At 35.5% G+C, this 14,735-nt stretch overlaps 2 protein-coding genes across 4 annotated transcripts in view; one reads left to right on the top strand and one right to left on the bottom strand.

Annotated features, from left to right (window-relative positions):
- The first annotated feature begins 398 nt into the window (after nt 1–398).
- Nucleotides 399–4,111, top strand: LOC121421131 (RBPJ-interacting and tubulin-associated protein 1-like). Its single transcript, XM_041615789.1, has 2 exons — nt 399–502; nt 1,141–4,111. Exon 2 carries the CDS (start codon nt 1,441–1,443, stop codon nt 2,071–2,073), a length of 633 nt encoding a protein of 210 aa, XP_041471723.1. The 5' UTR covers nt 399–502; nt 1,141–1,440; the 3' UTR covers nt 2,074–4,111.
- A 5,496-nt stretch (nt 4,112–9,607) lies between these two features.
- LOC121421119 (DENN domain-containing protein 3-like) overlaps nt 9,608–14,735 on the bottom strand; it is a 42,614-nt gene continuing 37,486 nt past the window's right edge. For all 3 annotated transcript variants that reach the window (XM_041615758.1, XM_041615767.1, XM_041615777.1), the window contains 3 exons: nt 14,409–14,527; nt 12,464–12,586; nt 9,608–11,684 (listed from right to left, as the gene is read on the bottom strand). In XM_041615758.1, coding sequence (XP_041471692.1) covers nt 11,493–11,684; nt 12,464–12,586; nt 14,409–14,527 — 434 coding nt within the window. In that variant the 3' untranslated portion in view covers nt 9,608–11,492. The remainder of the gene's footprint in view (nt 11,685–12,463; nt 12,587–14,408; nt 14,528–14,735) is intronic.

Genomic DNA, 14,735 nt, shown 5'->3' with positions numbered 1-14,735 from the left:
AAATTTTTTTGCTTCCGCCGCCAATGATTGTAATTAAAAGTGGTACCTAAATAAATATAATCCTCTACGACTTCAAGAGCAGTATCCCCAAACAAAATCTCTGGATATTTACGCACCTTTCCACGTGAGAAAATGACAACTTTTGTCTTGCTTGTATTAACAGAAAGTTTCCACTGCTCACAATATTGATGAACAGCCGATCATTATATGATTTTTTTCTACACCTATATAGCGTCGCGGGTAGGCAAGATGAAATTTGGTTTATACAGTACAGACTTTGTATACATTGGAAAAGGAAAGAGAGGGTGGGGGAAAAAAATACCCACTGCAACCATATATGTACAAGGGTCTCATATTTCCGGGCGCCCCCCCCCCCCCCTAGTCCCTCCTACCGTTAGTCGGTTGGCAAGGGACGCTTAAGTACTACAGCCAGCAAGTCTCTAACGTTGTTTATGATGATGCTACATTGTGGTGCATGTATTTGAAATTCATGATTTTACCAGTAAGTTTGGCAGACAATCTCCTCCTTAACGTTAGACCTAAATTGATCTTAACTTTCTATTCTAGTTTCTTTTGATGAATTTGTGCATGTTTCGCGTAATGGGCAGTCCTTGTTAATTGTCCCATGTATTGCAATTTGTGTAAGTAATAAGGCCTAAGTAAGGGAGCTCGAACTCGAAGCTTCGCCTTCGGTGAGTAGAGTCTGAGAATGAGAGTGACTGAGATTATGACTTTGTGAAGGAACCTAACAAGTTTAGTATCATTGGAAAGCCTGGAAAGTGAGAAATAGAATGGTACTTAAATTCTGTATCGTAAAGATTGACAGATAGTAGATACCGTATAGATTTATTCTGTGTTTATTCAGTGTTCTTCTGCCTGTAAAATTTTAGATATCGCACGTCGTCAGATCATGCAGATGTATGTAAGTACAGTACTATTAAAGTAAGTCTCAGTTTTGCCATGATGAAGACTGATGTTCACCCCAAGAATCAGTCTCGTTATTAAGAAGACAAGAGGAGCTTTAATAGTAGTGTATGAATATAATTTCAAAAATTCAATCCATCTCCATCTGCATATAATTTTTTTTCAGTTTTTTATATGATTCTGGAATAAATATCCTTTTTTTGTTGTTTTCTGCAGAACCTGGGCCTCTGGAATAAGGAATGGGGATATAGACTACATGTAGCTATTTTCACGGAGACAAGGCAGAGTTCAACTTAGCGTTACCTCCTTTGTTTGCCCATACCAGATGATTTTGTGTTGAATGGCAGTGGTGTATTGATAAGGTACATGCATGTACCTGCGTGCTTTCATACGCATGACATGAACTGGCACACTGCGATCAATCAATGATAAGTATGAACTGAGAAACAGTTGCAGGAAGTATCACAGACATCCAACAATTCAAGAATGACCACCTAGGCCTAGTGAGAGATTACAATGTCTGATTACTCTTTTCGTAACTCTAGCGATGGGCGCCAGTCCAGCCTGAGCGTACAAGGCGAGTCCATGGGCAGAGACACTTTGAATGAAAATGTGAAGAGATCCTACAGGTATCGCGTGGTATCAAATGAGTCATCGGTGGATGAGACACTCTTCGGATCACACAGAGACAGGAATAGGAAGACACAGGGTGGATGGAGTGATAGTCCATCACAAAGAGCATCCCCAAGTGGGACTAGGAAATCTCCAGCTATCAAGCCCACACTAACTGTGTCCCCTTCTATGCCAAAGACAAAGAATAAGTACCGAATTGTCCAGCACACACCGACTTACGTGGACCACACTCTCTTTGGGGGGCCACTTGAGGAACCCTCTTTTGAGGCACCTTGGACTGACAAGAAAGCTGATAGACGTCGGAACACGCCTCTCATGTGGGGGTCCCCAGTTCAGGGTAGCCTCGAATTTGAATCGAGATCGAACTCGTCCATGGGTGGTGAGCGTCCTTTGTCATCCGTTGGAAGTCGGCCTGGGTCGGCCACTGGAGGTAGGAGGTCGTCTGCGGGAAGCAGGCCTCAGTCTGCATCAGGGAGGCGCTCAGTTACACCTAGCAAACCACCTCCTTGGAAGTAACTGCTTCAAGCTACAATAATGTGCAAATTGAGTAAACTCTTACAGTGTATGTACATGTATGGGTCTTAAAGATCTTTTATGTAATTTCTCAACCCCAAGTTTGAAATTTTATAAGAAATTGTTATTAGGATTGTACTAATATTCATGGTATGGAAATTCCATGACATATTTTTTTTAAATGAAGCCTTGTTTTTTGTACATAAATGCAGTTCTATATGAGATGTACATGTTGAAGATTGTAGTTCATGGTCATTCAAAGAAGATGTAAAAACATCAGTCGGATTCAGTCCCCAGTAGGTTAAAACTTAAAGGCAGTTTGATATGCTCTCTTGGTATTGAGGAAAAAGTAACAGAAAATAAAACATTTAGTAATATGAAAAATAAACTAAAATAAGTATTATTCCTTGAGTTAGTGAAGTGAAAGTTATACTTAATTACTCCAAGAAATTATTAGTGAATTCCTCATTCTTTTAAATGAAAATTGAGGGTTTTTTTCCTTTGGGAAAAAAAATTATACCCCAAAAGCTCAAAATGTATGTACGTGAAAAATTATGATACAGTTATTCAAACTAATATTTTTTTTACTCAGTTTGTAGGCCCTACATGTTATGAAATCTTGTGTATCCGTCCATTTGGTAATGAGTGAAAAGGTGTGTAAAGTACTTGCTATACAGATTTTCTTTTTATTTATTTAGTAACTACAGTAGGTTTACATGTATTTATTAACATATTCTCTTATTTTGAGTAAATTATTTTGTTGTAATATACAAGCAAGTAAAGTAAGCATGCCTTGTTATCACGAGACAAGCAGAAAAGAAATTTTATAAATAGTATATTTTATAGAATGAGCTGAATCTCTAGATTTTATTGAGCTAATTTGTAAATACAGTCAAAGTTTTATGTTGAGCATACAATTTCATTACAAGGTTATTACAGGGTTAAGACAGTCAGCTAGCCTTTTTGAGAAGGATAATATGTAGGCTTTCTCATTTGGAGAATCCACAAGCAGGATGTACATAAGAATTCAATTATTGTTTGTCTGGCACATTTTTTTTTTGGGGGGGGGGTGGGTCACACTTGGAAGTATAGCACCTTCAACTAAAAACATCCTTGTTTGTCTTTTTAGACACTTCATAGGACCTTTCAAGTTTTAAGGAGCTTAAAGGTGTATACAAGTAAATGTGTAAGAGTCTGATTGAATAAATACATGTTTCATAAAGCTGCTCATAAATGCACAACTTCACACACAATTGGTTCTTGGGATCTCAATCGTTTTGATTCCCATCAGCAAGAGTTGATATCCAGTATGTGTGCAGGTTAAATTGAACTTCTCTTTGCTAATGAGCATCTTGATGGAAAACTCAATATTTTTCAAAGTTTTATGTTCAAAAGGTGATATGAACTCCAATTGAGGCATATGTTAAATAGAAGGATTAATGGGGGTATCTTAATTACACAGACTGGGTTACTAATCGTATAAAAAATTTAGCATATAAATTTAGGGAAAACGGCTTTTTATGAAATGGCCTGGCAAGATTAGATTTAGATTTATTCATTTTCCATTCACAAAGCACAACAAAATCAAACAACACATAGTCAAATTTAAAGTACAACATCAATCGAAATAAGGTATAAACAATGAGAACTAATGCAAACTAAAGTAACTTTGACTATAATAACTATATAAAACAGAACATGGACGTGGTTTGCTCTTCATGTGCTACTTTTTGGTCTTGGTGTGCATATTCCTGATCGAACTTACTTGAAGAAAAGTAGTGTTACAACACCCTGTATACTAAATCTAATTTCTTAAAATTTTTAGCCCATTCCATGTTTACGAAGTGGTTTATACAGTATTTAAACAAAAGGAATGAAGCTACAAAGGCCCTGTGAAAAGTACATTTTTATGTAAATCACCAAATTAAACTTTTTTTTTTGGGGGGGGAGGATTAATTTGAGTTTCCATATTAAGTTGTGTATGGTTGGTGTAAAGGAAAGTAGGTGCAATTGACTGTCCATGTACTTTTGTCTGATATAATGAGGGGCAAAAATATAGGGGTTTTATTCGATACATTTCACTTACTACATGTAAGAATTGTAATGGCACCCTAAATTGATGTTTTGTCAATACCAATATTTGATTTTAAATTTGGAATGTGAATGAGTACATACATGTACCATTCAATTTAATTCATCAATTAAAAGTGATTTTTCAAAACATGCCTCAAAGCCTCAAAAAATAAAAACATGTACAATTTACAATAACAGAATTATACAAACATGAAATGATATAAATTGAATACAATTACTTATTATAATACAAGGAAATAAATAATTGTTGAAATAAAAACATAAATCGTATTGAACAATACATTCAATGAAAACAAGTTGAAATATTTTATTATAAATAAATCCACATCTACATGTAGCCTCTCCCCTACCCCCATCTTCATGCCAATGCTTTTGGCTGTGTGAGTCACATCCATTCAATTTATTACTCAAGAGGTAGAAATAAGGATAATTGCATATTGACATTTAGTTTGATGATGTTTGAAGGTTTGCATGTTGATATGCACAATCGCGGAAGTGGTTTACGGTCCACCAAGTATCAACATTGATTTTAAATTTGGATTGTGAATGAGCATGTACATGTACCATCAATACATTCAATGAAAAAAAAAATGTTGAAATATTTCATCATTACTAAATCAGTAAACCACTTTTCAAATTGACATTTAGTTTGTTTATACCTGTACAAATGTAAATGAAATAAAAGTCAAGATTAATCTGTTGTGTATGTATTTTGTAATTTATTTGTACATAATTCTATTGTGGTAACCAATTATCAGCTGTAGAAGGTTGCAATGTAATGCAAAGTAAAATAAATATGAAAGGAGATGATTTGCTTACAGTTCTTTTCATTTGTGTATTGAACAGGAGGAAATAAATAACCTGAAAATTGTTTGAAGGTTTGCATGGTGGTGTAAACAGTCATGGAAATGGTTTACGGTACACCATCTGTAAAGTCCTGGCAAGGACAGTGAAAGTGGATGGAGGTAGAAGTGAATGAGAGGAAAGAAAGTGGAGATTAGAAAGTAGAGATCTTTCAGAAGGTAAACCAGAAAAATCAAAATATAGGATTTGTAAAAATTTTGTATAGTGCACATATTCATCTTGCTAGGTGCTCAAGGTGCTCCTATATGACCCCGGCTAAGCTAGTCTACCGATTCTGGTGCGCACGGCTTTTTGAGGAATTACTTCCTGCCAGTACCCATTTACCTCACCTGGGTTGAGTGCAGCACAATGTTGGTAAATTTCTTGCTGAAGGAAAACACACCCCATGGCTTCGAATCAAACCCACATCCTTCAGATTGAAAGACGAGAGTCTTGACCTCCAGACCACAACGCCCCCACAAAAGTTGGAGGATACGTAGGAGGCAATCAGAGTGGAAGGCTGGCTTGGATTGTAGAGGCGAGGGATGCTTACGTTGGAGAGATAAGACTAGATTGAGTTTGCGAGTGGAGCTGAAGAAGATGAGAACACTTAAGGTTTGGGCAGGTTGACCTGTCTGTGAGTTTTTATTCAGCCACGGCCAAAGGGCCAACACAAGCTGGCGCGCTTTCACACTGCTCTTCCATATAGTTTAGTATACAACATCAAAGAATCATATCAATTTTAACAACACACTGGTGCTAGCCAAGCATGCATGCAGGGCTGTAGCTACATGTAATGGGGGTTTTGGGTGCAACACCCCACCCCTTCACGGTAATCATCTATAAATCTGTGCGCCTATTGGGAAAAAATAAATGAAGGGGGAGATTGGAAAGATGGGGAAAAAGGACAGGAAAAGAGAAGAAATGGGCAAAGAGAAAGAAGGGGGAAAAAGACAGGAAAAGGAGAAATGGGCAAAGAGAAAGAGGAAAAAGGAAATACAACAAAATGAAGATATGGACAAAAAAGAGAGAAGTGGACATGCAAGGCTTTTGAATGGACGCATGGTCATTGCATGAAGGGTATAATGTTATTGTATCAATTTCACACACAAAAACTGAGTTGTTGTAGTACACATGAAAACCTCAAATCAGTTACATCAGAAGATTCAGTGATTCTAAATCATTCTATCATTGTAAACTCTCAAATCAACCCAATGAAACATACAGTATAATTAAGAAAGGATGAATGCATTTTTGAGCTTGTTTAATTTATTGCAAAATATGTGAATGATTCTCTTTCCATTGTTATATCTCCAATAGATAAATGAAAATTATGATATATTCAATATATCATAATTAACATGGAGGTGAATCAATATACAAATAAATATAAAAAAGACTGATTGTCAAACAAATATTTGTTCTTCATACAATTTATTTGGGAAATCAACAAAATACATAGACATGTGAACTGTCTACCATCTATTGTGAGAGATGACTGAAAGGTGAACTTTTCAACATTAAAGCCTGACCCTAAGCTTTAAAAGGGTCAACAATGTGAATTACACTTTAGTTTCACCTAACATGCAAGTTTTACAGAAGTGTAGCAGCCGTTTAATCTTTCAAATGGTTCTCTGTGGGGGGGGGGGGGAGGTACCCCAAGGCAAAGCTTGAAGACAGGCTTTAAAGGAGAATGAAACCATTGGAACAAGATAGCTTGTGTGAAAACAGAAAAATCAAAGAAACAGATCAACAAAAGTTTGAGAAAAATCGGACAAATGATGAGAAAGTTATGAGCATTTGAATATTGCGATCACTATTGCTATGGAGATAGCAAATTGGCAATGCGACAAAGATGTGTGATGTCACTGATGAACAACTCTCCCCATTACTTTAGTATATATTTCACTTGAATTGCCTCTTTCATCACATCTATCCATAGATCATGTGTTCTTTCTACATGAGGGCATGTAATACATATTTTTTTAAGAATACATAATGGATAAAGTGTTTGTATCATCGTAAGAAAAAGCAAAAAGAGACATTTTGAGGGTATTTTATAGTCCACCAAAGGGAAAGTTGTTCATCAGTGACATCACACATCCTTGTCGCATTGCCAATGGGAGGATCTCCATAGCATTAGTGATTGCAATATTCAAATGCTCATAACTTTCTCATTATTTGTCCGATTTTTCTCAAACTTTCTTTATTCTTATTCTTTGATTTTTCTGTTTCTACAAAAGCCTATTTGTTCCAAAGGTTTCATTCCCCTTTAAACATTAAACAAGGGAGAGAATCACTTTAGGTGGGGGAGAGACATAAGATACAGAAAAACATATTGCACATTTCACCATCTTTTTCATTGGTCTAAACATAGAATCAATACCTTGATACTTGATTTAAAAAAAAAGTATATTATATGATCAGTTGGTCATCGGAAAGAACTGGATAGATTGGAATGGATAAGTACAATACATAACAAGATACTTGCGATGTATGGATTCTGATATTGTATAATGTTCACGGTTAGCTTTCACTGGAATAGAGACTTTCCACATTCCTGTATATACTTGATCCTTGCATCATGCTGAGACATTCAATAAACCATATAATGGAAATTGACAACAAAACATAATAGGCCTATGGAATTTTCTTTTTTTTTCACTGTATAGTCTTCAATTAATGGGCCACAACGAGGAAGAGAGGGTGGAGGAAGGCTTTCAAATAACAACAAAAGCGCCTTCAATGGATTATGCAATGTTGGTGTGTTGCTATGTCAGTGTGGATATCTTTTATTAGGTACGCTTGAAACACCCAGTTAGAAATTACCATTTAAAAACAGCACCCAAATCAAATTGTACTACATTGTATATTCATAACGTCATTGTATAAAGCCCCACCTAGTTATTCCACTCTACTGTCCTTACACACTCAGACTATCATATTAACATGAAATGATATATTGGCTCTAATTTTGTAAAGCTGAATTTTGATATAAAACACTCCCATCATGCCCAGAGACAAATATCGATTGTAGAGCAGCTACTTGTATACAGATTTATTTTACTGTTTTTTTTTTCTTGCGTCTATGCACTCTACAAACTGAACCGGTTTAAAACCCACAACTATTTTCAGTACATTATTATGCTCACCAAAGACCCAAGCCCAAGTTTCCTCGGGCATAGGGCTCTATGATTGAAATTGCAGTCTTGTCTTAAGAAGAAAATTTCAATTTCTCTCGAATAAACTTTAAATACATGTACTGTCCCATACATGCCTTTTAATAGTAGACATTGACAACTTTACTTTTCTCCTTCTCTGACTTGTCGTTAATTAATCCCCAGTCTTCCGTGATAAATAAACAAGACAAATTTGATGGAATTCGGGAAGAACACTGAATTCAAATATTATTTCAGGCACAAAAATTTGCACTGCAAAAAAATACAGTGAAAGTGAGTCATCAAAATCAAAAGCAAAATCCAATAAAAACTAGAATTTTAATTCGTCATGAGGACGAATTAGGTGATCTGTCTCTGATTTTTATGATCACGAATATAATCACCATGTTTATTGAGACCAATACGATCATCATATTGAAAACTGAACTTTTATTACGAAAAGAACATGTTGAATACTCGTGAAAAGAGGGAAATGAGAAATACTTGTAGGAGTAGGCGATACACATTGTACATCAGTGTTATAGGCTTATTAAGAGATTTTAATCTATTTTATTGTGCGATCTTTGAACTTATATACCTTGTAATGGTGATTAAGGAACATTTGCGAAATGTTGAAAAGAAAAAAAAAAGAAAAAAAAATTATGTCCACTTTTGGGTTCGAACCATGGACCCTAAGGACGCAAGTCCGATGCCTTACCCATTGAGCTACACACTTCCCATAGACTTTACACATAAGCAAAACAAGAGGATCTGAAATCCAATTTTGCAAGTGAAATACGGGCATGATCCCAGCATCTGATCGGAAAATTGAAGACCACACTTGCGATAGCTAACAATCTCAGCTACAACATACTCCAAGCTCAGAGAAAACCAACACACAGAAATGGAGATATGGCTCGCGAAATAGAGGAATGTAAAATCCAGTTTTAAGAAAACTGGACAAAATGAGCGAAAATGACATGCCTCTATAACTTTCCATTTTTCAGGATGATCCATTCTTTTAAAAGTGGATAAAGCCATCAGGTTAGAAAAAGTATGTCCTCAGCTACAACATATTGAAAACTGAGTGAAAATTGACCAATATTTACAGAGTTAGAGTCAAATTTGTATAATTATGATGACGTCATAAGTAGCAAAATGGGAATTTTGAGTTCCGACGCCATTTTGATGATGTCTTGATAAAATTTCGGGTCAAATGTGACATGAAATCACATCTCCCATCCATACTCTATTCGAATATGAAAAAAAAATTGGGGGTCAACAAACTACCTTAAGAGCTATAATGAATTTTGTATAGGCATGTTTTTGCACATATGTTGTCTAGAAAAGGTGGGAAAATAAAAATGAATAATAAATAAAGAAATAAAAAAGAAAATTCGTACAAAATTAATAGTTGATCTGTCGATTGACAGATCACCTAAAAATTGTGCATCGGTGGGTTTTTCTGCAAACTACAGTCACTCAGCAGAGAGAACACACAAATTCACACTAAAGAACAAAGAATTTGCAATTTAGACCATAAAAAAATATGATGGTCTGCATGTCCAAAAACAAATATAAAAGCGCTGACTTGAATATCACAAGCCTCTGAATTGGACAATGTCATTGGTGCAGCACTTGCTTCAAAATTAGATAAACATATTGAGAAGAAAAATATAGACTTGGTTTTCTTCTAGTCTGAAAGTCAACACTGAAATATACATGTAAAGCATAAGCAATATAGTTTGTATTCTGGCACATTTTAAAGAAAGACAAATTCTTGTGGAAGCAAATAAAATGGAAGAACAGGATTGCAAAACAAGTTTGGTTTATATTATGTAAATTTACATGCCTTTTCTTGTTATCTCTTCCTAAAATGATGAAAGATGTACGTATTTTACACACGACTTGACGAAAGCCGACTAAGGTTCTCAGTTGATGCTCGTTAAAAAGCTTGAGGTTGACAAAATGCAAAACATGTGTTAGATATTCTACGTCAAATTTCATGTACACCAACTTTGAAAGAAAATAGACAAGTACATACATTTATCTCAAACATAAACAATCACAGAAATTTGTGCTGAAATGCCTATATACATCATAAGTACATGAGTAAAATACAGCTGAAATACAGTTAAAATAATGTCTTTTATGAGGACTGAAAAGACAAATTCAAACAAAAAAAATGATACATGTATATTTCTCTTTATTTCAAGAGGATTTCATGACTACCGTATTGCACATTTAAATATAAAGCAAGAATATACTATTATCAATTAATTATTAAACATAATTTTTTTCTTTCAAGGTGGGTAAGAAAAAACAATATGTAAAGCCATCCCACATTAAATATTGGTAATAAATCACAAACGCATCAAATTTAAGTATTTTGACCATCAAATCTACCTGTTTTAGATTCTAAACAGTACTATGAATACATTGCATCAGGATTATCTATGAGGTTAGCCTGACATCAACAATTTTATAGCCATTTCATAGTTAGCTCTAGAGCAACTTTTGCATATGACCTTCCTTTTTTTCAAATGGAAAGGTATTCACTAATTGTTAATTCTTAAAAGAATATATTACGCAAGCGTTTCCGGTATGCCGATCAGCAATATTCAACTCTAATATAGGAACCACTGTACAGACCAGGTGGAAGTTTAATAAAGCGGTTCATAAGTTACGAGCAACTTTACAAACGACTGGTGATCCTTTTCTGTGGAAATGATATACACTAGATTTTCATTCGTATTCATGTAATTCCAAAGAAAGGATCACAAGTTGTTTGTAAAGTCTCTCTGAACTTACGAACAGGTTTATGAAACACACACACACAGTGACACAACTTGGAGGGTGTTAATTTACAATTGGGAAAGGTTCTATAACATTAGCCATTTTAAACTAATTTGATATCATTTGACCCCTTGTGTAATGCCAATAAAGATGTAACACTTCATTGTTATTCTTAAAATGGAAGGAGCATATTTTGAAATAACAAACATGTATGAATTATAAATCATTATCAACATACTTCCTCTGTTAAGATGTAAACTAACAAGATTTCAACACTAAAATATCCTAAATAATTACATGTATGCATTCTCTGGGCCTTAAACATTCCTATTGGTCATCAACATCAATATACATTTGACATCATGACCAGGAACAAAGAGATTAGAATTCAGAAGTTGGGATAGACCTAAGCTTACTGTCGCAACTAAATTATGACTTAATTTTCATGATTAGGATTCTCTTCAATCCATGGGAAAAAATGTAGTATAAATAGACCAAAAGGTACAAGTAGTTCCGCCTATTAAACAAAGATCAGTTTGCCACAAAGTTTGCTCTCCAGAGGGCGACCTTTCCATCCTTGCTCCCCGCTCCGGTGATGACATAGCGCATTTCCGCCTGGCACATGGACCTAATGGCATCTTCGTGGGCCTCCAGCTCCTTCTCGTACTCACAGGTGTTGGCATCAAAAAGGTGGATCTTGCCTTGTTTGCTACCAGCCCATATCTAAGCCAATACAAGAAATTTAAAAATAAAGGATGATGAATGACCAAGAGACCATCTCACAAAGAGTTTAGTTATTGAATTTTACTGACTGACATGCACTTTGCCAATCAAACATGATTAACTGCAATGGCTTGTAGCAGTTGTCTATGAAAATCACTTTCAAATCTCTTCAAGAAATGCTGTCCATGTGGACTGACCCAAAAGATATAGGGAGAATTCCTGTATTAAATTAATACCTAGTAATCAGAACTTCAAAATTCAATGGACATAAAAAAAAGAGTTCCTCTATCAAAGTAACTAAATTGACTATGCAGTATGAATGTATAGTCAATTTAGTGTCATTTTTCGTTCATCATTATTAAGAATGAAGTCCATGAAACATTGCAAGTAAATCAAGAAAGAAATTAGGATTTTTTGGTGTGCCCAATGAGGATTTCAGTCAGCTTTTCATGCATTTTGGGCATATTGAGGTGGATTACAGGGTTTAAATTACACTCGGATGAGCTCATTTATAAGCAATAATACCCATGTCATGTTAGTCAAGAGATGGACTTGGTTTGTTATTATATTCATATACTCAATTTCCTTTATGATGGACATTTTGGTTTGTCATATATAGATCTTTGCCAGATACTTATTTTTGTTTTTGGAGCTGTGTGGTCAGAAATGGTATGTGATTGTACACATTGATGTACTTTGGAAAATATGTCATTGGATTGACAATATCATTATTTTTTTTAGGTGTCACCTGGAAAAAAAATAACAGAAAGTACATTTACCCTGGTTCCCACGGAAACAAGCTTGCTGAGACCCCTACAGGAGACAGTGAGAAGCTTCTCCTGTTTGAAAGAATCCACATTCCAGCATGCCACCTCTCCCCTCCTACCACAACCAGTCCAGATCTGCAAACGGGAAGATAAAAAGGTCATCATAAATCACTTCAGTCAGCATTTCCAGATTATACAGGATTACTGACTCGGGCAGCATGAGGACACTCCCTCCTTCCACTTCTTTCCGTATTGAGCATCCTCCTCGTTCAGACCAAAATTCCTTCTTCAACATGTCTTCCCATGTAAAATTTGGTCTTCCCTTTCTACTTATGCCAACCATTTCCAGATCCCATGCCCTTTTCACAGGTTCATCATCTTCCCTTCTCAACACATGGCCTATATATCCCATGCCACTTCTCTTTATTGCTTTCACAACAGTTTCTTTCAAGCCCTACATTTTATGAGCTCGCAAATGCTCATTCAATCAGACATTGTAACACCACACTTCAAAGTCAGTTATTGAAATGAATTTTATTTGTTCTACTTTGTCAACAAATAACAAAATATGTATACATAAGAATATTCATAGACATATGATCATTTCAAAATTAGATAAGTATTTAACATCAGGTACAGTACAGTATAAATAGGAGAAAAAGATCCTGCACATGTTCATCATCCATCAGCACTGTGATCCTTGTTATCATCTGAGCACCATCACTATAATTTTTTTTATTAGCTTGTTTTCTTTGAGTTTTAATTTTGACTTTAACGAATACATACATAATACTTATGCCAGCAGATTTTATCCAGCAAGGATGTATAAATAACATCAAAATAATACATTTACATGTATGTTACAATTTTGGTACTCAAGCAAAAGGTTATAGTTATTCATGAAGGTTTTATCCCAGACTCATAAATAGCAAGTTTTCGCAATCACGACAGAAACAGCTCCTACAACATAGAAAATCTATTGAAAATGCCTGTGAAATTACGATGAACAGCTGAGAGGTATTTGGTGACCTGAGACAACTGACGAAAATTTGCAAGTACATCACTTTTCCAGAGTCTAGGACAAAACTGCTGTTATGATTCACCAATTTTCGACTAAGAACGTCGAGTCTCTCTACTACGCACCATCTCTACTCGCCGACGCAAGCCAGCATCTCCTCATCAGTTCTACTACTCAAGCTGTTCTCACTCAACATTCCTTCTGGTTTACAGTCCTTTTCAGGACTACTTTCAGAAAAGAATACTATACTCTCAAATCTCCACTTCCTCGCCTATCCATTTCTTCTCTTCTTCTATCCACTGTTTCTATAACACTCCACATGGTGTACCGTAAACCACATCAGCAATTAAGAGTGCTTTGTCATGAAGGGCTATTGGCAACAAATTTTCTATGTTGTAGAATTCATCCCTGTCGTGTTTGCGAGAACTGCCTATTTATCACATCGCTACAACCTGATCATATAATAATCCTAAATATCTTCATCATCCATAACATCAATAATCCCTTACTTTCCTAAACCTTCTTATTATTCACTTTTATCAAATTCTTTCTCCTTCTCTCTTCCCCCTTTTCTTCCTCAAATAATATCCTCCTCCTCATCATCATAACAGCATCATCACCAATCATGATGATCATCATCAAATCATTTCTATCATCATCATCTTCCTCTTACTCCTCCTCATCATCACCATCCTCATCATTACCATTTGCATCATTACCTCACCATAATCCTCATCATCACCATCACCATCATCATCATCACCACCATCACCATCATCACTATCATCATCTTCATCAACATCATCATCACCATTATCATCAGAAAACCCTTTTCCAAATTCTCATCTCTTTCCTCCCCATCGATTTATCCATCAACCCTACCCAAAATCTCCATTATCCTCTCCTCCTCAACTCTCAATTATCTCTCATCATACCTACCCTATTTCCAAGGAGAAGGAATGATTCAATCAAGGATGGCATCCCATCTTTGTCAAGGTGTTGAAGGCTGTTTAGCTCATTACCATCAAGGCCTAGAACTCTGATATCTGTCTTTGTACCTGCAGAAAAGGAATAATACACATCATCGAGGTCATTACTGAAAAAAATACGCATGAAGGTTTTTTCTAAGTAATTGTAACTTGCCTGAAGCATAACCTAGTGCATTTAGACTGTAACAAGTGTGTGTAATTATTCTAATGCCTGAGCAAAATAATGGCTATATTGTTTTAAAAGAGAGTTATATGGATCCTTTGTTATTTGATAACC

This window comes from Lytechinus variegatus, chromosome 1 (genome assembly GCF_018143015.1).
Source record: "Lytechinus variegatus isolate NC3 chromosome 1, Lvar_3.0, whole genome shotgun sequence".
NCBI classification, from domain to species: Eukaryota; Metazoa; Echinodermata; class Echinoidea; order Temnopleuroida; family Toxopneustidae; genus Lytechinus; species Lytechinus variegatus.
This window is presented reverse-complemented; position numbering and strand designations above follow the sequence as displayed.